We start from the raw sequence: 19,578 nt of genomic DNA, 5'->3' as shown, positions 1-19,578 counted from the left end.
CTTCTCAGCCTTTATTTACTGTTGTTACTTACTGAGTTGGTGTACTCACGTTACTCCCTACACCTTATGTGCAGATCCAGGCATTTCTGGCTACGGTAGCGGTTGTTGATATATTCAGTAGCGGATCATTGGAGATAGCAAGGTAGCTGGCTAGCGATCGCAACCCTATTTTTCTCCTTCCTTATCTTCCCCTTAGTTGTATTGGTTTTTCCCAGACTATGCTAGTCTTGATGTTATTAGACAGTTTGTAGTAGTTGCTCATGACTTAGTGACACCCCGATGTCGGGCTATCTTTTCCGCATTTTATTTTTATTTTGGTTTGAACTCTTTAATGAAGATTCTAGTAAAGTAAAACTTTGACTTATCTTTTAAATGAAATATCGATGTGTTTTGAAAATGTGTCGGGTTGTCTAGTACCACGATAGGCGCCATCACGACGGGTTAGGTTTTGGGTCGTGACATTTGATGCTTGATTTTTGTCTATGATGGTGTCTGCTAGACCCATCGCATCAAGATGAATTTCAGCATCAAGCACCCAAGACATGTAGCTTTTGCCCGATATATCCAGAGCTACAAACTCAAGTTTAGAAATATTTGATATTATTTAGAAAAAGAAAGTTCATACCTCTGATACTTTCAAAGTATTTGCTCGAGATGGCAGAGTCTCGTGCTGATAACGTGTTATAAAATAAAGACTGTAAAGTAAAGACAAGTATAGAGAGAAAGTGATATATTATTCAAACTTCAAATTTATTTACATAATGAACTGAAATCTCCTCTATTTATAGAAGAAAGCAAGATGTTGTGTAAGCTCCTTCTGCAAGTTACTACTTTACCAGATATAGATGATCTTCTACCGGAGGTAATGTTTATCCATAACGGAGTACCGAAAGGATAAGTTCATTATACCAGATATAGATAATCTTCTACCGGAGTAATGTTTATCCATAGCGGGGTACCGAAAGGATAAGCTCATTGTACCAAATATAGATAATCTTCTATCGGGTGTGATGTTTATCCATAACGGGGTATTGAAAGGATAAGCTTATTCAAGAGACTTATTTCCAATAGAGTACTAAATAAATAAAAATAATTACAGCGGAGTCTCGTATAGATAAGTTTCTTCAGCAAGCTTATTTTTAACGGAATTTTAAATGAATATTCATAATATAATATTTTTATAACAATGGGACAATATTGCAAAAGGCAAAAAAACTATAAAGGCCCAAAGCGATTTATAGGCATTCATTTTGTACTGCAAATCCAACGTCCTCCGGTCCATCATCATCGTCTTTGTACCTTTTGCCTGTCTGATCATCAAAACAGGTGATTGCTTACTTTGCTTGTAATTTCTGCTTCTTTTGTTGTACCATAGAAGAAGCACCGGAGCAAATTGGGTGCATCAAATGGGAACTGAATTGAATTCGTTCTAAGTATCTCTAAGTGTTAACTTTTTGTCGCTTTCTTTTCTCATTTTCCCAAACAACACCGATCTCTTTTAGGTTTTCCTGTCTTTGTTTATATTGCTGCCGTTCTGCAAATTCAGCTCACACGACGTGTAATTGTTTGATGCTGATATTCTGATTCTGCGAAGTTAGTGATATTATGTGTTACTCCACTATTTGTGTATATTCTAAGAACGCGTGTAAGTTTAACAAAATTACATGAAGGTTCCGTTACATAAATGGAAAGTATGATATATGTTTCCATGACACATATTATGTTTGTTATGCAGTCTGAGAAGGAAATGTTGTAACGAGAAAAGATGATTAATGGGTTCAAATAGAGCTGAATGGGTATAATGATTCGTACAACGGGCTTTAACTTTTACCTTATTAAAAAAATGATTCATATAACTAACTCCAACTAGTTCAGGATAGAGGCATAGTAGTTTTTGTAAAAAGAAAGAAAAGGAAAGAAATAAGAGATAGTAGAGAATGGTATATCTCATTAGCCTTATTCCCTTTATGTGGACAGGGAAGAAGGATGTTATATTCTACTTGTTAAAGCTTTTCGCATGTGATGGCTGGATTGGAGGAATTGAAGAAAAAGCTTGTGCCTTTGTTTGATGCTGAGAAGGGTTTCTCCCCTGCCTCTACATCGGATCCTTTTGATTCATACTCTGTAAGTTCTTTTTAAAAGATTAATATGCCCACGAACTACATTTTTACGAGTGCTGATATTGGTTTCTGTGAAGCTATCGGATGGTGGAACTGTGAATTTGTTGAGTCAATCATATGGTGTTTACAACATCAATGAGCTGGGACTTCAAAAGTGTACTTCATGGCCTGTTGATGACGCAGATCATGGTGAAAAGACATATAAATGTGCTTCCCATGAGATGAGAGTTTTTGGAGCCATAGGTAGCGGTGCCAGTAGTGTTGTTCAGAGAGCTATCCACATTCCAACTCACAGGATTATTGCTTTGAAGAAGATTAATATTTTTGAGAAGGTTTCTGCATTTTAGTCTTTTCAATCTTAATGTTTAATTCCTTTCATTTTACCTGATAAAAAAAAAAAGAAATCTTAATGTTTAAGTCTGCAAATTTGTCATAAATTTAGAGATAGAGCCTCACAACGGGAAGTGATATGGATGTTTATCTTTTGGCTAAGACAGTGATAAATTTCAGTACTGTACTTCCTCTGATTTATGCTCCCTTTACCAACTTAAACATGTCTAGAAGGAAACGTCTTTTATCTGTGAGCAAAAAGATTCTATCTAGGTGTAGCAAAAATATCAGCCATAAAGCTATTATTCCTGTGCCAAAAAAAAAAAAGAAAAAAAAAAGAGAGGAAATAACATAAGAAGCCATGAAGGATCAAACGTGCAGTATTACCATGTAATCATATGGTAGAACTTAAAAGAATGTATGTACATGTGGGTAAGTGAATTTTATGGAACCATGTCATTACTTTTAAGAGGATATTAGCCCTAAAAAAGGAGGAATGTCCAATTTTCTGTTCACTGAGATATTTTCTCGTGCATTTTAGGAGAAAAGGCAACAACTGCTTACTGAAATAAGGACATTGTGTGAGGCACCATGCTGCCATGGTCTTGTTGAGTTCTATGGAGCGTTTTATACTCCAGATTCTGGGCAAATAAGCATAGCTCTAGAGTACATGGATGGGGGTTCTCTTGCAGATATCATAAAAGTGAGGAAGAGCATTCCAGAAGCTATCCTTTCTCCAATGGTTCAAAAGCTCTTGAATGTAAGGAATCTTTTTCAACTTCTTTCTTTAGTGGTAGTCTTAGTATTGTCCCTCAGCTTTACTTATAGAACTTCTCTGTTCTTTAAGGGTCTCAGTTATTTGCACGGAGTTCGACATTTAGTTCACAGAGACATAAAGCCGGCAAATCTGCTTGTCAATCTCAAGGGGGAGCCAAAAATAACAGATTTTGGCATTAGTGCTGGCTTAGAAAGCTCTATTGCTATGGTTAGTTAAAGGAGGTTACACCAATATCCACTTCTCTTTCTCCAAGAAATGTATTATGAATATCTTCAGGCATATGTTATTTCAGATTCATTCCTTCTAATTTTTGTATTTTCAGTGTGCTACTTTCGTTGGAACAGTAACTTACATGTCGCCGGAACGAATACGAAATGAGAATTACTCTTACCCAGCTGACATTTGGAGCCTTGGGCTTGCACTGTTTGAGTGTGGTACAGGTGAATTTCCATATACAGCTAATGAAGGACCTGTCAATCTCATGTTGCAGGTCAATCCTCTATGGCTACCTATTTCTTACCAATTTGTTCTTGATTATTTTAAGGATTTGCAACTGAACCCCCTCTCCATCCAAAAAAGACTATAATACGCAAGTCTGAGATTCAAACTCTTATAAAATTTGCATGATTTGCTGTGGAACTTGTTGATTTTGTGCATTGCAGAGTTCTACTATATGTTCTTTCCTTTACATAAGCCTTTAACTTGCTGGTAAGTCATTAGGTTGCAAACCATCTCAGGTAGAAACCGACATCTAGAAACATGAAGTTTCCTCCTATTTCTGTGGTGGAATAGGATATACCATGAGAGAGAGAGAGAGAGAGAGTTTACCGTTTTCAGGGCATTAAAGGAGCATATGAGACTGATGCCGCTGGGAAGCTTACTATTTTGGACACGGGTGCTCCAGGTGATGTGGATAATGCTCTTCAGAGGGAGGACACCAATGATGAAAAAAGAGTCAGACTGCAAAAGAAGCAATAGCGACAAGCCGACATTGGTTCAGAAAGTAGGGACTAACATGTAAATTTTGTGGTGATCAGATGAGGAAAGGCGAAGGTAATGCAACTTGAAAAGGGAAGGCAAGAAGGTAGTGAACCCCGTTATAAGGAAAATCTTGTGAAGAAAAAGAAGGGCAGCAGCACAAGAGAATCGAACTTCAAGAGTTAGAATGTAATATCAACTACAACAAGAAAGGAGATAAAGCAAAATCAAATTCAGGGAAAGGAAATTGTATTGGAATGAACTCTTGCTTTCCTTCCATTTTTTGAATTTGAGGTGACAGTTAAATTTTGTTTGATAAAGAAAGGCTGGGCTTGTGAGGGTCGTAGTGGACGGTTAATACGAACAGGTTGCATCTCTGGATGCTCTTTTATCAATTATTTTACTGTAAAAACTTACTGGTAGTTTGCCCCGTTATTGTGGAAATGTAAATATGGATGGAATTATAAATGATTCATATTTGGCCCCAGTATGTTACCATATCAGATTTTCTAAATTTAGATCAGTTCAGCCCCTGTTAACATGTTTGGGTCACTTTTCTTTCAGATATAATCTAGATGAATTACATACACTAACTTGAGTCCATCATCAGATCTCATCCTTGTTTTTTCCAAACTATAATGGCAGATCCTAGATGATCCGTCTCCTTCACTGTCAAGACACGACTTTTCACCAGAATTCTGCTCGTTCATTGATGCTTGCCTCAAAAAAAATCCTGATGATAGGCTGACGGCAGAGCAGGTCAGTACAAAGGCTTTTCCTTTACAAGCAAGTAGATCACAAGAAGGGGAACTGGAAGTTTTACACATTCTAAATAGGTAAATGCAGCTATAAAAGCAGCATATACCTCTAGTGAAAATATGATGATCACTTGTACACTTCATATGTCAATCTTGAACTAAAAAGAATTCAGTATTAGGGAATATTATTCCTCCACTGCATTTTATATGAAACAATTTGAATATGTTCCGAGTTTATGAGGTAAGTTTTACTGGTAAAAGTATGAAAAGGTACAAAGTAAAAGTAAATATGTCTGTATGATGAGGGAATCATCACCATTGTTTACAATTGAATTGGTTAAATACATCTAAATTCTCAAAAGAAGTAAGAATTCCATAAAATATTATTTTTTCATAGAACCATGTTAAACATTTGAGAGGTCCTTCAGAGGTAGTAAGAGTTATGGTTCCCTTTTAGTGATTCTCCCTTTTTATTTCGTACGGGAATGGGAATAATACTGCTATTGGATAACTACACTCAGAATTTCCGATGTAAAAGGATTACGCTTAGGAGAATTAATCTTATATCCACACTACTTCATGCATGTGGTGTTTCTGGTGCATTCCTGAAGGAAATTAAAAAAAGGAAGGTGCTCTGGGATTGCAAGAATTAGTGCTCCATTTGATCAAATGCTCGATATCAGACAGTCAATAGATAGTTCACATTTCACCCTATCTTTGCGCAACTGCCAAGGCACTGTGATGCTACTGGAAGCAGAATCAGACTGTCAATTTTACTCAGTCAGCTGGAACAATTTCAGTTTTAAGTTATTAATCTGTCTACTGTTTACCACTCTCCTGATAAGTGCATTGGAGTTCGGGGCAATTAGGAACACCTTGATATGTCTTGCAAACAATTGCTTGCATACTCTCAGATTATTTGGGACTTGAGACTCTGCTAGCAATTGTTTGCAAAACGTATAATGGTACTAAAGCACTGGAGACATATGATAAGGAAGGGTATATAAACAAAACATCTGGTCTTCATGGACTTGGAGCTTCTGGAGGCCTTTGGATGGCCGATTTCTTGTTTATCTGTTTTGAAAACTTAAGACCATATGCCAGTGAGTTCATAGCCAATGGACTTCAAAGGACGCTTAATATTTTGAAGCCAAGATTACCCAATTAGGAAACTCCACCTGGTTTTCTTGATTTTGCTGTGAATATGGTCAATATAGACGTGTGAAATTATATTGTGCTACAAGCACTGGTTACGGTCTAATAGAAACTCTCTTCTTTAACCTGTTTTCACGCTTGCATGTAAACAGATGAAGAATAGATATTCAACAAGCTCTCCCTTGTATTAGAGGTGGAGCCATGTCTTGGATGGTGGATGATAAAGCATAACAGTGTGTTTCTCCCTGGGCAAGAGGAAGTAGATGTGAAATTCCCAAACAGCTTTGGAAGGTCAAATCTGCTGGAGAACTACTTTGAAATTGAAAGACAGATAAGGAGATGAAGTGGAAAAGGAAGCAACTGTAAAAGATATGCAGAGAGAACAAGCTTGCTAGACCATGCAAGGTTCAATTCGGTAATTGAATCCTGCATCAATTCAGTCTGAAAAGTTGCCCTCCAGGATTATTTGAACTACGTGTGCAGTCTAATGAATTTCTGATTCTTGTTTAGGTCAATCTCAGACATGTAACAAACTCCAGAATTTGTTCGTCAAAGGGACAATTATGAGAAGAAGTCCAAGGATCGACTTTAAAAAAAAAGAAGGAATTCCTTGATATCATTGCCTATTCGATATTTTAGAAATGGTATAGATGGTTAAAACTTCAAGTAGGAAAAAAGACCTTTTCCCATGAAACACTGGTTGTGTGTATGATGTCATCTGATTAGATGAAACCAGTGCTGCCTGATGATTGTCTGAACCTTATGTATGTGCCTAACCGACAGGCAGAAGTTTACTTTTCCTTTTTAAAGAAGGTACAAGCGTAAATGAGCATATATTTTCATTGAACATGGGACAACAGGGGAAGGTGTAATTTTATACAGCTTTCAACTTTTGGAGCTTAATGTACATTATGTATGTGCATATATATTCATTGAAGTTGGAGCTACTGATTGCGTATCGCTTATCATTGTTGGAACTGGATATGGATTTTATTTGACCTGTATGAAACGGGTGGCTGCAGTTACTTTTATGTCTATCATAGAGTTTTCTATGTAGGCTGATACATTAGGACCTTTACTGCTAACAATGATGAAGGTATGATGTACAAAGTAGACTGGTTTAAGATTGCATGGTGGCTCATGGTCCTCTTTTATTGCAGCTTCTTTCACATCCATTTATTACCAAATATGCTGATTCTGCAGTGGACTTGGGTGCTTTTGTCAGAAGCATTTTTGATCCTACACAGAGGATGAAGGATCTGGCAGATGTGAGTTGTCTACTTTATTTTTACCTTTTCAGTAGCTCTAATTCCTTCATTTGGTGAAAAATCTATTAGAATTAAGATGTCGTAGAGAGCATGGGCTTGCCCGTTTGCTGTATTACTTTAGTTAACTCGCTATCAATCAAAATTACAATAGGCTAAAACTTTCGGGAGTAGGTGATGCTGAATTCATGTTTGTTGTTTGCTGTGTCAGATGCTGACAATACATTACTATTTGCTGTTTGATGGATCCGATGAATTTTGGCAGCATACCAAGACATTATATAATGAATGCTCCACATTCAGGTATCTGACATATTGACATTTGCGACTTTAAGTCTAGACTTGTTTGTTGCAAGGAGAAATTTGATTTTAGTATGTCTTCTGTTTTGTTTTAACACACGTAACAAGCATCCGTACAAACAGATGTATACTGTGGGACCTGGCTCCTAGAGCCTAGGTCTTGCTCTGGGAATATTGTGGGATCTGAGGAATTTGAGGCTCTTTGTGCATACCCTTGAATCATATTTCATGAGACTTCACTCTTCTGTCTTTCTCAAAAAATATTTCATGAGAGTCACTCATGCAGTTTTGAGCATAGTTTACTGTGTCTCTGTCTGTCTTTGCATGTATCAACACAACGACAAGAGCATCTTTATTTAAGGCTCGTTGCAATCACGTGTTATGATTTTTTGAAGCTCTTTGTGGTCCTATTGACTTTACCTTCTAACTTTAATGCTTCTATGACGTTTAAGCTTTGGCAGGAAAGAATTTATTGGTCCCAGCAATATCTTTTCAACCTTGTCCAATATACGGAAGACATTAGCTGGTGAATGGCCTCCAGAAAAGCTTGTGCATGTTGTGGAGAAACTTCAATGCCGTCCTCATGGTCAAGATGGAGTAGCAATTCGTGTTTCTGGATCTTTTATAGTTGGGAATCAGTTCCTCATTTGTGGAGATGGTATGCAAGTTGAAGGTCTACCAAATTTAAAAGATCTCTCTATCGATATACCCAACAAACGGATGGGGACCTTTCATGAGCAATTTATTGTAGAGCAGGTGAACATCATTGGCCGTTATTTCATAACTAAGCAAGAACTTTTCATTACTCAATAGGACTCTTCCTGCAAAACTTTTGAGATCGTGGATGTGTTTGTAGTTCTCACTGTTCCTATAAATGGAATAAAGAGTTCAGACTCACCTCAAGGTAACGCCCATTGTAAAGCACGCCAATGAAGTGCAGCAATAGCCATTTTTAAGCCCGCTATTTAAAATATATTTACAATTTACAATGTATTTAAAAATTAGTCAATTCATCTCTAAGTATCCTAAATTTGGAAATTCAGGACTTAGTGTCCGAATTTTTGAGCTGCTAATTTGAAATTCATGACCAAGTGTTCTGAATTTCTGAACTACTAATTTAAAATTCAGGACATAAGATTTGAACTTCTTGACACAATTTTCGAACTTTAGGACATGATATCTTGAAGTTTGAATTTTGAAGTTTAAACTCTAGGACTTCAGGACTAAGTATCCTAAATTTGGAAATTCAGGACTTAGTGTCTTGATTTTTTGAGTTGCTAATTTGAAATTCAGGACGAAGTGTCCTGAATTTTTGAACTGCTAATTTAAAATTCATGACATAAGATTCGAACTTCTGGACACAAATGACACTAGTTGGGGCTTAAAGAAGCAAGCCGGCTTCTTGATTAGGATGGGCACATCGCCCCCTTTCGTTAAGCCCAAATGACACTATTGGCACGAGATGTTAACGCTGTTGCCTCTTGTGGACAATAATTTCTCAACGACATTAGCTCTAAGCTGCTTCTCTCAATTCTCTGTATCATTGGTGCAACTTTCAGTTACGCTGGCCGAAATTATAATATTGTAGAGGCATTTCCAGTCCCGCTCATTGTCACTTTGTATGTCAGTTTGTGAAACTCTTTTTTTTTTTTTTTTGATCTAGTAGTGAACCTACAATTCACTTTACAAAGGAAACAGTACATAGTAGAACTAAAACCAACACTCATCTAATTTAGGCTCTCACATGAAGATTTAGGCTCTTACAGTGCATGTGGGGTAGGGAGAATGCTAATTGTTAAGGTCAAAGCAAACTCCGGTATGAATTGCAACTGCCCATCATCTGTAACCACGTTAAAACAAGCAAGCCGGCTTCTTGATTAGGATGGGCACATCGCACCAACTAATGATGTTCACTACACTCTGCACCTATAACTGATGTTTTCTTGACTCAAACACTATACTAAGCATCATAGACGAATAAATCCTAACAAAATCAGTCATCATCATCAGAACTCTCATATACTGCAAGCAAACTTTTCACTGGATTTTCTATCTCTCCTCTATCTCCAGCATCACTTGGTCTAGCTGGCAAAGTCTCTATCTGCTTCTCATGATCAGCATCACACTTGCCACTTGGCGCAGCCTGTGTACTTGGAAGTACAGGAAAATCATTCCCATTGGATGGGTTAGAGACTTTCGGCTTCTTAGATTTGACTTCTACAACCCTCTTTAGTAGATCCTGTTGCCTGCAGCCAAGAAATCTTTTGAGTTGATTGCCAAAGATATTCTTGGCAATTGGTCTGCCTTGGATTAGAAGATAAGTTCAAACCTGATCCCACTCTTTGGCTTGGGCTCAACACGAAGTGCCAAAGGAAGTAATACAGGTGAAGAATCAGTAACAGCTTTGTTTCAAATTGTTATGGAATCACAAACTACCACATGATTACGTAGATATACATGCTCTCTTGTTTCCCAAAACCACAGGCTTGTAGTGTGCCAGTAAGAGAAAATCCATGCATAAATCATCAATACGAAACTTCTCAATTATGATAAGTTAATGAAGTTCAGTTGACATCATTTAAAATTTTCCAGCAACAGATAAAGCCAATAAGCAATCATGCACATGCAAAATGAGACAAAATCCAAGAAAACAAACAAAAGGATATTTTGAATGCTTGGAATGCACGTTTTTCAGTGCGGCGCAGAAGGCGTTCAGCGTCCTCCTCAGCTTCCATCTGTTCCTTGAGATAGAGCAAGTCATCACTGTCTAGGGCTGCATTTTCAAAACTTACACAATGCTCAAGAAACTTTAACACACTTTATTATGTGTGTGAAATTGCAGGGGAAAAAAGGAAAAAGAAATATAAAAGAAAATGAATCAAGCTGAGCAAGAATCAATACCGCCTCTTCCATGAAGGTAACCTCCACGTTCCCCAGCAACATCTTGCATCTGAACCATATTAAGTGCCCAGTAGGAAAAGCCAAGATCCCTGCCAGGGCATGTTATCAGACCACTCCCATGATTTTAAGTGGGAACATTGTGTAATATAATCAAGGCCTGAAACTTCTCTGCTGTATTATGACTTTTCAAGGGGGTCCTTTTTTGGATAAGGTACAAGGATTAAAAAACATACCAATTTGGTGTAGCAATGCTAAACTTCTTTACAGAATGTTTATATGCAAAATATCCGAGGAAAGACCTCTACTTTGAATGCTAATTGCTGGTGGGAATTTCTTCCATATACCCTTTAATTCTGTCTTTTTTTTATAAAGTTCTGCTGCTTAACTCCATCCAATAATCTAGCACTTTTTAGTCAACACATATTATTATGGTTGATTAAAGCCTTGTAACATCTCTTGTGTTCATTTAATGTCCGGTAAAGTAGAAAAGGAAAGAGGTATGTGGGAAAAGAAGAAAAGGGGATCTTCCTAAGGAAGTAACTAGTAAAAAAAATTGGTGCTCAGCATCCAAGTCAGCTTTGTTAACCCTTCCAAAGCTAGAATAAGAAAATAAATCCCTTCAGCTTTTAACGAACAACAAGCGGGTCGAAGAAGAATAAATGCTCCTGAATAAGAATATGAACAATCTCCAATTGCTTCAAAAAGAAAATAAGTTGAAAAGATATTTGATGTCGATCCAAGCAAAGAAACAAAAAAAGATATAACCTGTCAGAATTAGATCACGATGATTACAAATGTATGGGCCAAAAGAACTTTGCTTGACTACATTAATTCAGTAACCATTTAACATCACCATGCATACAGCACAGCGCAATCTAACAGCTTGTTTGGATGGTTGTTATGTATCGTTTTATAATGTATTGTATAGTATTGTATTGTATTTACTGTATCGTTTTGATGTATAGAATGTTTGGATGAATTGTAGTGTTTGCCGTCGTTTCATGATGTTATGCACTAACAATATGAAGAATAAACTTGTAATATTACAATTAAAAAGTAAGATATGAAGTAGAATTATAATATAAAAAGGTAGGGTAAAGGATAAAATATGATTATTTAAGAATAAAGAAGGTAAAGATGAGAGGAAAAAATAAGGTAACGACGCGACCACACCAAATCGGCCGTTCTATAAAGTGGCATTTTTCATTGTTCCATAACGACGGATTTAACAATACGATACAATAATTTAAGTAACAATCAAAACAAACATTATATTTAACGTAACAACACAATACGATACAACAGGTAACAACCATCCAAACAAGCTGTAAAATACACCAGGTTACTATGCCAAACGATGAACCTTCCTTCCCATATACTCTGGAGTTCTTCACGCAACTAAAAACCTTTTATGTCGTATCCATTTTGTTCTATAATGCAGTGAAAATGCAACCATATTAAATGTTTTAGGAGAAACCAAATAACTTCTAAAAAAAGAATCTTCTAATGATCCTCAGGTATGTGGTAACGTGAAAGAGAAGATTTCAATATTAAATGTCAAATCAAAATTTGAAAAATACAAAAAATAAAAAATAAAAAAATTCAAAGGTAAATTCGTCGCTTGAAAACAAATCAAGAGGTAAATGGTGAACAACTGGGATTGGCTAACCTTAGAAACCATGCGATGAAAAGCAATTTCCTCGTCATCTATTTTATCCTTTCCTTTACCAAATTTCCTATCTGCAATTTGTTTGCATGTTAAATGTGAATGAAACCCTAATCAACCAAAAAAAAATGGTAGTATTTTGCATGCACGTACCTTTAGGATCGGTGAGATTGGTATATTCTCGAACTTCTCTACCAGCCATGGCTGCTAATTGCAGAAACTACAACCACGGATTATTGACTCAAGCGTATTTGGATTACCAACGTCGAAGAAATGGGAGATGATTTAGGGCTTGTTTTCTTTGCAATCGGGTCGTTTATCCTCTATCTGGATTTAGAACAGCATTCCTAATTTGGGCTCAGTTGGCCAGCCCAACCCAACCCAACCCAACTCAGAGAAATTCGAAAAAATGTTTTCTTTCACATAGTTTATAGACAGCTCGTTTGGAGGGTCGTTATCAATTGGTGCGTATCATTTTGCATTATATTGTATTATACCACTTATTTTTATTTATTATGGTTTAAAAATATTTTTATTATTTTTTTCGTAAAAAATAGTTTTTATTTAATTTAATTGTATTGTACAATAACGGATAAGTTGACTATAATGGTTAAAATGCTGAAAAAATTGAATTTCATGACTATATTTCGAACCGCGACCCTTGGTCCTTAAACTATGTGGGAGTTTTAGCACTTGAGTTATGCTTCTTTGACCCCTTAATCTTGATTGAACTGCACGCATTTTAGAACAGTAAAAGTTATTTTTTCTATTATCTAATAATTAAAAGCCATGCTTGTCCTTTTATTATATCGTTCTAAAACACTAAAATTATTTAACTAATCAAATAACTTTTTCGTGGAAAATCGATTCTATGAATTACATAAAAACTTATATACTACGTATTTTATATGGGTTAAATAGTTTCGCCTATGCATCTTCTATAATTCATACATTTATTGCTAGCATTGATTACACCATTAAGTCTAATTTGGGCATAGTCACATGGCACTGTTGGAGGCTTGTTTCCTATTTGCCTTCACACTAATAAATGTTAGCTAGCCAAACAAAGGGAGGAAATTGTGGCAAACACCCTCAGTATTTCACATGTAAACAAGAAAAAAAATACATTTTTGATCATTCTTACAAAGAAATCACACACTATCGACATTTAAATTCGATTTTTATTATAACATATTATATAACATGAAAATGAACAAAGAAATAAGTAGAGTACAAGATTAATGCAAATTGGATTACTTTGATAAACATCCAATAAATGCATTGTCTGGGGCTTAATTTCTGGTTAATTGTATCTGGAGGCCATTGACCAAACGAGCAGATGGAAAGAAAGACATGCGATCTTCTTTCAGTTGCTTCCACCTACAAATTCAGTAAGCATCCAATTTATTAATTCAAATAAAATTCATGCTTAATCAATAGGGGAATTCTGAAGGAAATTGGTCTTGCACTCCATGTAATATGTCCATGGATTGGTCATGTATTTTCATTTTTATTCCAAAATAAAGTACTATATTGGCGATAATAAGAAACCAAAATATTGAAAGGATTATCTTTCAAAAATGATTGTTAAGAAAATATCCCTATAATAGTCAGTTTTAATTTCCAATTTATCTTCTTTTAAGAGATAATTTTACTTGTCCATTTGAAAATACTATGCAAAATAAGGGACACATTAATTGTTGAAATGCGTAATCAATTCATTTAAAAGTTTAAACAATTAAAAAAGCACTCTTTGCCTCTAATCCTTTTTAAAAAAAAATGAAACACGTATTAGAAACGGACAAATATGAACATATATACGTACTATGCTAGATGGACTACAAAATCAGGTTCCTTAATTCCTTTTTATAGTTTAGCAATAGTATTGTTGTCCCATATTGCGAAATTGTGTTATCCAAACATGCTGCTTTAATTGTATTACAAGGTTAAATCAATTTAAGCAACAATGCGTTCAGAATTATTCTATCCTAACGTTAGTGTATTATACGTCACATTTGAAATCTTAAACAAGAATTTGGAAAGATGTTGTAAAAGTTGCTGACTGAAATATAAATAGTTTGTTTTCTAGAATAAACATGTTATATTCCGAAAAAAGGTTAAAAAATAAACCAAAGGTTGGTTTCTAAACACAATTCTTTCAACACACAAAAAACCAATTCTTCAAAAATTATCTTCAAACCCACATATTTTTCCATAAAATTAAAAAAAAAAAAAAAACTACTTTTATAATTCAAATGTTAATTATGAAGATTTTGCAATAAATAACGTCCGAGATTTGTGAATATATTTATATTTACTAAAAGTAATAAGAGCGGTGAAGCGCCTACCTGTAAGTAGTGACAAAGTAGTGAAGAAATAGTGCGATTTGAAGGCGGGCCAATTCTGCACCAGGACAAAAGCGTCCTCCTCCTCCAAATGGGGCGAAAAATGGGCTATTTCTCCAATTTCTTTTTTCCTTTTATTGCAATTACGATTTCACAAAAGAATTAATAATTATGTCATTAGCACATAAATCAATTTACAAAGCCCCCCAAAAAACTGGTTGAAACTCTAGCTATTGGTTAAATGGCTAACCTGGTTTTCAGGATCCATCCATCTCCAAGGGTTGAAACTTCTAGGATCATCATAGATGTTTTCATTTAGATGAACTGCTGAGAGAAATGGTACCACAAAGCAGCCTTTTGGTATAACATAATCTACATATAGAAAGACACAAATTAAGTTACGTATAGATTGAAGCCTTTGAGCAACGGTAAAATTAGTTTTCATGTGACCTATAAGTCACGGGTTCGAGCCGTTGAAGCAGCCACTGATATTTGTATTAGGGTAAACTGTCTACATCAAATTAACCTTTTGTGGTACAGTCCTTTCCCAAACCCTGTGTGACCGCAAAATGATTTGTACATCGAAATTCCATTTTAAACTGTTATATGATAATAGTTGAAGGCATGTCCCAGAATTATTACGCTCGACTTGTTGTATAATGTAAATTACCTTATTAAAAAAGTTTAAACTATTAGAACGGACACATACAAGACTGTTGACTACTTCTGAGACCATGTTAAATTATGTAAAGCGCTTCATCTTAAAGGTTAATCTGTTAGGAAGATAAACTTTATTTTTTTAATTTAGGTTTACAAAATGTTCTTGCCGATAATAATTTTGTGAAAACATCAATAAAGAGATTGAGATAAAACTAAGGATTATATACCTCCATATACAACATCATTGGTGGCTTCTCTCATCAACCATATTGCAATACCTCCAACCCGAAGAGTTTCATCTGTTACCTGTCAATAAAACTTGTTTTAGAAGATCAAAATTAAGCTATTAATGAAGGTGGAAAAAAAAAGAAGAAGATGAAATCCAAAAGAGTACTTACACATTGAGTAAAAGGCATGGATTTGTAATCTTGCCAAGTGAGCATCTCGTCCTCAGTATCAAAGCTACCCTTCTGACTTCTTATGTTCTGTTGCTCATCCTATCCTTATGGACACAAGTTAAAAATGAAAAACAAGTGGCTTAGACAGCTAGGACTTTGTAAATGTTAGTCTTCATTTACATCCCTTGATCAATATATTTCCAGTATTTTTCAATAAATAGCTACTACCTACGGTTCATATTTTCTTGTTCTTTAAAGTTTTTGTATACCCCTCAAGAAAAATATTTAATACCATTAAAGTTTGTCTAATAAACTACCCTTTATCTCATAGATTTCTTTACTTTATTTACACCCCACTAATATTAGAGCAGTAAAGACGAATTTGAATTTTTTTAAAAAATATTTCCTGTTTTTCTAAAACGTTAAATGTTTTGAAACAATTTCCACAAGCCTTGTCGCATTTATTTTGCTTCTTTTTTTTTTCCCCTTTTGGCAGTATCAGGATCGAAGCTAGGGGCGCAACCGTTTGCTGGAAAATTGTATTGTATATATAAGGTTAAATTATTTTGTATGTATATACCGTAGATGTTATTAAATCCCTATTACTTTTTCGCGCGTTTATTTATTTATGTATATTATTAATCACTTTAATTAAAATCTTGGCTCTGTCACTGAGCAGTGTAGTCACAGTACATTCTTAAAATAGGCACAAAAAAAAAAACTAATATGCTTTTTTGTATAATGGAATGCAGATTATGTACCTGTAGTTGTTTCATGGCCTTAGGACATTGAGTAAGGAAGTAAATAGCAAATGCCATGGTCTTAGCAGTGGTCTCATTTCCAGCAAACAAGAGATTTATAATGAAATCAGCAACTGCATTATCTGGTAAGCTTTCTTCCTCTAGCAGTCTATATATCACACCATTCCCATTTTCACCTGATGGTTGCCTTCTGTGTTCCTCAATAATCTTGTTTATCTTGATTATAATATTCTCTCTTGCCTATTCAATTAACATAAGAGACAGTTCATGATTCTATTGTGGCCTTTCAACTAATATATTATCTTTAAAAGTAATATTCAATCCCCACAAAATTCTAGTACTAAAAGTTTAACAAACTTTATTAGTATGCAATATAAATTAATGGAGAAAAAAAGGTTTAAATTTGCAGTTTGTTTGTGATGGAAAATATTTTGCGAAAAAATAATTGCCAAAAAAAAAGTCATTTTTTGGTATTAGTTGCCAGAAAATATTTTTTATGAAAAAAAAAATTCCACCAAAAAGGGAAAATAACTATCCTTATATTTTGGGTGGAAGTTATTTTCTTTCACAATTTTCTCGAAACCTTAATTTCATATTACTTATAACAAACACTTAGACATTATTATCAATCTTTATATAACTAGTAAATTACATCAAAATAATATCTAGTTTGCTAATATTATCATTTTTTTTCGAAAAATATTTTGCACTCTATGACTTAATTTTACCTGCATAGCAGTATGGTAAGCAAAACCAGGCATATTGATTGGAACAGAAAGGCATCCATCCACAAAATCAGAAAATAACTGAGCCATCTCATTCACCTCTGATTCACTTGACACTCCCAGCAGTTGATTAACCATCAAATTAATGGCCAGCTGAAATTAATTCAATGTTTTGTAATTTCCATTAAATAAGAAGCTAAACACATAATGAACTTAGTATGAAAAGAGTTGTAATTAGCATAACCACTACGAGTTATCATGGGATGGATAAGATTAATCCGCCCTTAATCAGACGTCTTGGGTTCGAGCTTTGATCATAGAATAAATCCTAATAGGAAGCACTTCCCTTTAATGGGGCTTACGAGCATAGGCGGACCTAGGATTTTAAGGTCGCTAGTGCACTTTTGCATTCAACCAAAATTTTCTTTATATATAGGGTGACGCTACTAATATATCACTATTTTTAAAGATATATACATGTATACATAAAAAAAATCCGAACTTTTCGGGTGTCGGTGACCCCTCTCAGCACAACATAACTTCGCCTCTGCTTACAAAGCGACTCCAGATTAGTCGGGGCCCCAATACGGTACCAGACGACCGGTGGGAAACCCAAAAAAATTAGCATACCTTTCTGCAAACATCTTGGAGAAGAATAACCTCATTATCTTGAAAATTATTCAAGGTTTGTTGAATAACCCTCTGTATATCCTGCAAGAAATGGAACTTAAGCTTGTCCAGTCTCATCATATTAGAGGCAATAGAGTGAAGTTTCCTCTGTTGTTCTCCTTGTGCTGTGATCACCCCATTTTTCCCCACTAAATCTCTGAAAGATTTTGGATAACTTGATTTGAATAGCTTCCCTTCATTTTGCATTACAAATCTGTTAAAAGCAGGGTCTACTGATACTACAGCCCATTTACCATGTAAGCTACATGAGAATATTTTCCCATACCTGTGAATACATGAGATTTATATAAGAAACGTAGAATTTGGTTCAATGAAATTCAAGAAAAAGAAGGGTTTTTTTATGACTTACTTTTGAACTTGTTTTTCAACAAAACAAGGGGGATGAGAACTGGCAACAGCATTGTACCAGTTAAAGCTGTCACCAATAATTGGCCAGCCTCTTCTACCTGGAGGGAACTTTGCATTTCCCTTTCTAGATTTTCCCTTCTTGTATTTGATGAAGACAAGAAAAAACAGAGTGCAGATTATTAACACCCAAAATTCTGAATAAATTTCCATTGATTAACAGAAGGAATGAGACAGTGTAAGAGAAAGAACCATCTGCTAATGATAAGGAAGAGTTGAATGGAAGTTGACATACATAATTATTAGCTTAAGTCTAACAGAAAATTCTCTCCTTGAATACATTATTATTATTATTATTATTATATAAATTACTTAAATAACAAAGAATAGAGCCGGAAACAAACAAAAGAGGGTGGTGTGAAGGGAAAATAAGCGTTCGTTGACCCAAGATTTGTAGACCCACGTCTGTAAGTATTATTTGCAGCTTTAAGTAATGAATTTCACATCACATAATTGTTTGGAGAATGACAAAAACTAAATTATTTTTCGTATGTTTTGTCAACTCATAGTTAGTTCTGTTATTAAAGAATCTATTTTTCACATTCTTTTGCTGTTAGATATGATACCATTCTTTCAGTTATAATCTTAGCTTCAGATTTTATTTTTTTAAAATAAAAATGATAATCCGCCTAGATCTCTTTTCAACTGGGATTTGCTTTGTTTTTTCCCCTTGTCATTTTTCAAGCAGAGTCTAATAATTGTGACTCGAGTTACCTGTGATTTATTGTCATGTATCTATCTATTTATCATTGTGTAGTCTGAAAATTTTCCATTTTTGTAGCCTGCAGATCTCAGAACTGTCGCTTAATATATCATTTTTTTGGTATTGGGAATACTAACATATATTGGTAATAAAAGAAATCAATTTAAGCATTAAGTCTTTCCTCTCTCTGATCTAATAGATTTTTCCTTTTAGGGGAGGAGGATGAGGACACGAACAGCGGGGCAGTCTGATGCTCCAAAATGTACCTTTGTAAGAAAGTAGATTTTTTGTAATGTTTTTCTGTTGTATGTAAAAAAATATTTAATAGTATAATTTAATCGTTTCAATAAGTTATAGATTTTTCTATTCAATCCATACTTAGTGCAAGCACGCACATAAACTTTAAATAATTTGATTATATAAGTACTTTTAAAAAATGATGGTGTGCGAATTAACTTGTGCACCTTAATTACTATATTGGGTGTTTGCTACTTTTCATTATATCTGAGTAACTCTTGCCGCTAAAGCTGAGGTGGATGAGATGAAATCATATAGCGTTCTTTTGCCTTTGCTGTAATCTAAAATTTGGTGTTTTCCACTATTTTTACCACTTCATTGACGGCAACATCACATATTTGGT

At 34.9% G+C, this 19,578-nt stretch overlaps 3 protein-coding genes across 6 annotated transcripts; 1 reads left to right on the top strand and 2 right to left on the bottom strand.

Annotated features, from left to right (window-relative positions):
• Positions 1 to 1,200: 1,200 nt before the first annotated feature.
• LOC104113072 (mitogen-activated protein kinase kinase 3) lies at positions 1,201 to 8,726 on the top strand. 4 transcript variants are annotated; one of them, XM_009623160.4, is made up of 10 exons: positions 1,201 to 1,326; positions 1,978 to 2,124; positions 2,198 to 2,452; positions 2,992 to 3,210; positions 3,298 to 3,435; positions 3,551 to 3,718; positions 4,852 to 4,965; positions 7,280 to 7,387; positions 7,596 to 7,687; positions 8,146 to 8,726. In XM_009623160.4, the coding sequence occupies exons 2-10, from the start codon at positions 2,023 to 2,025 to the stop codon at positions 8,495 to 8,497; spliced, it is 1,548 nt and encodes a 515-aa protein (XP_009621455.1). In that variant the 5' UTR covers positions 1,201 to 1,326; positions 1,978 to 2,022; the 3' UTR covers positions 8,498 to 8,726. The 4 variants fall into 4 exon arrangements, with proteins under 4 accessions (XP_009621455.1, XP_009621454.1, XP_009621456.1 ...); XM_009623159.3 differs by having other exon boundaries at positions 8,137 to 8,726; XM_070197393.1 differs by having other exon boundaries at positions 1,299 to 1,437; positions 1,976 to 2,124; positions 8,137 to 8,726.
• Positions 8,727 to 9,535: 809 nt separating this feature from the next.
• Positions 9,536 to 12,646, bottom strand: LOC104113071 (uncharacterized). Its single transcript, XM_070197394.1, has 6 exons — positions 12,405 to 12,646; positions 12,255 to 12,325; positions 10,586 to 10,634; positions 10,308 to 10,457; positions 10,014 to 10,086; positions 9,536 to 9,930 (listed from the first exon to the last, which is right to left on the bottom strand). The coding sequence occupies exons 1-6, from the start codon at positions 12,451 to 12,453 to the stop codon at positions 9,678 to 9,680; spliced, it is 645 nt and encodes a 214-aa protein (XP_070053495.1). The 5' UTR covers positions 12,454 to 12,646; the 3' UTR covers positions 9,536 to 9,677.
• Positions 12,647 to 13,328: 682 nt separating this feature from the next.
• LOC104113070 (abietadienol/abietadienal oxidase) lies at positions 13,329 to 18,480 on the bottom strand. Its single transcript, XM_009623156.4, has 9 exons — positions 18,180 to 18,480; positions 17,771 to 18,095; positions 17,144 to 17,293; positions 16,416 to 16,655; positions 15,655 to 15,753; positions 15,484 to 15,562; positions 14,847 to 14,968; positions 14,600 to 14,727; positions 13,329 to 13,631 (listed from the first exon to the last, which is right to left on the bottom strand). The coding sequence occupies exons 1-9, from the start codon at positions 18,386 to 18,388 to the stop codon at positions 13,544 to 13,546; spliced, it is 1,440 nt and encodes a 479-aa protein (XP_009621451.1). The 5' UTR covers positions 18,389 to 18,480; the 3' UTR covers positions 13,329 to 13,543.
• Between the last annotated feature and the right edge of the window lie 1,098 nt (positions 18,481 to 19,578).

This window comes from Nicotiana tomentosiformis, chromosome 3, assembly GCF_000390325.3.
Source record: "Nicotiana tomentosiformis chromosome 3, ASM39032v3, whole genome shotgun sequence".
Lineage (NCBI taxonomy): Eukaryota > Viridiplantae > Streptophyta > Magnoliopsida > Solanales > Solanaceae > Nicotiana > Nicotiana tomentosiformis.
Note: the sequence above shows the minus strand (reverse complement) of the source record. Positions and strands in the feature narration are given on the sequence as shown.

Bases quoted from the DNA above. Each gene is read 5' to 3' on its own strand.
- LOC104113071 (XM_070197394.1), bottom strand. From the start codon at position 12,453: ATGGCTGGTAGAGAAGTTCGAGAATATACCAATCTCACCGATCCTAAA. The intron at 12,326-12,404 runs GTACGTGCATGC...AACAAATTGCAG, and splicing joins CAATCTCACCGATCCTAAAG to ATAGGAAATTTGGTAAAGGA. The intron at 10,087-10,307 runs GTGCATGATTGC...TTTGAAACAAAG, and splicing joins GATTTTGTCTCATTTTGCAT to CTGTTACTGATTCTTCACCT.
- LOC104113072 (XM_009623159.3), top strand. From the start codon at position 2,023: ATGGCTGGATTGGAGGAATTGAAGAAAAAGCTTGTGCCTTTGTTTGAT. The intron at 2,453-2,991 runs GTTTCTGCATTT...CGTGCATTTTAG, and splicing joins AGATTAATATTTTTGAGAAG to GAGAAAAGGCAACAACTGCT. The intron at 7,388-7,595 runs GTGAGTTGTCTA...TTGCTGTGTCAG, and splicing joins GGATGAAGGATCTGGCAGAT to ATGCTGACAATACATTACTA.
- LOC104113070 (XM_009623156.4), bottom strand. From the start codon at position 18,388: ATGGAAATTTATTCAGAATTTTGGGTGTTAATAATCTGCACTCTGTTT. The intron at 17,294-17,770 runs GTATGCTAATTT...AATTAATTTCAG, and splicing joins TCCAAGATGTTTGCAGAAAG to CTGGCCATTAATTTGATGGT. The intron at 14,969-15,483 runs GTATATAATCCT...TTCTATATGTAG, and splicing joins CAATGATGTTGTATATGGAG to ATTATGTTATACCAAAAGGC.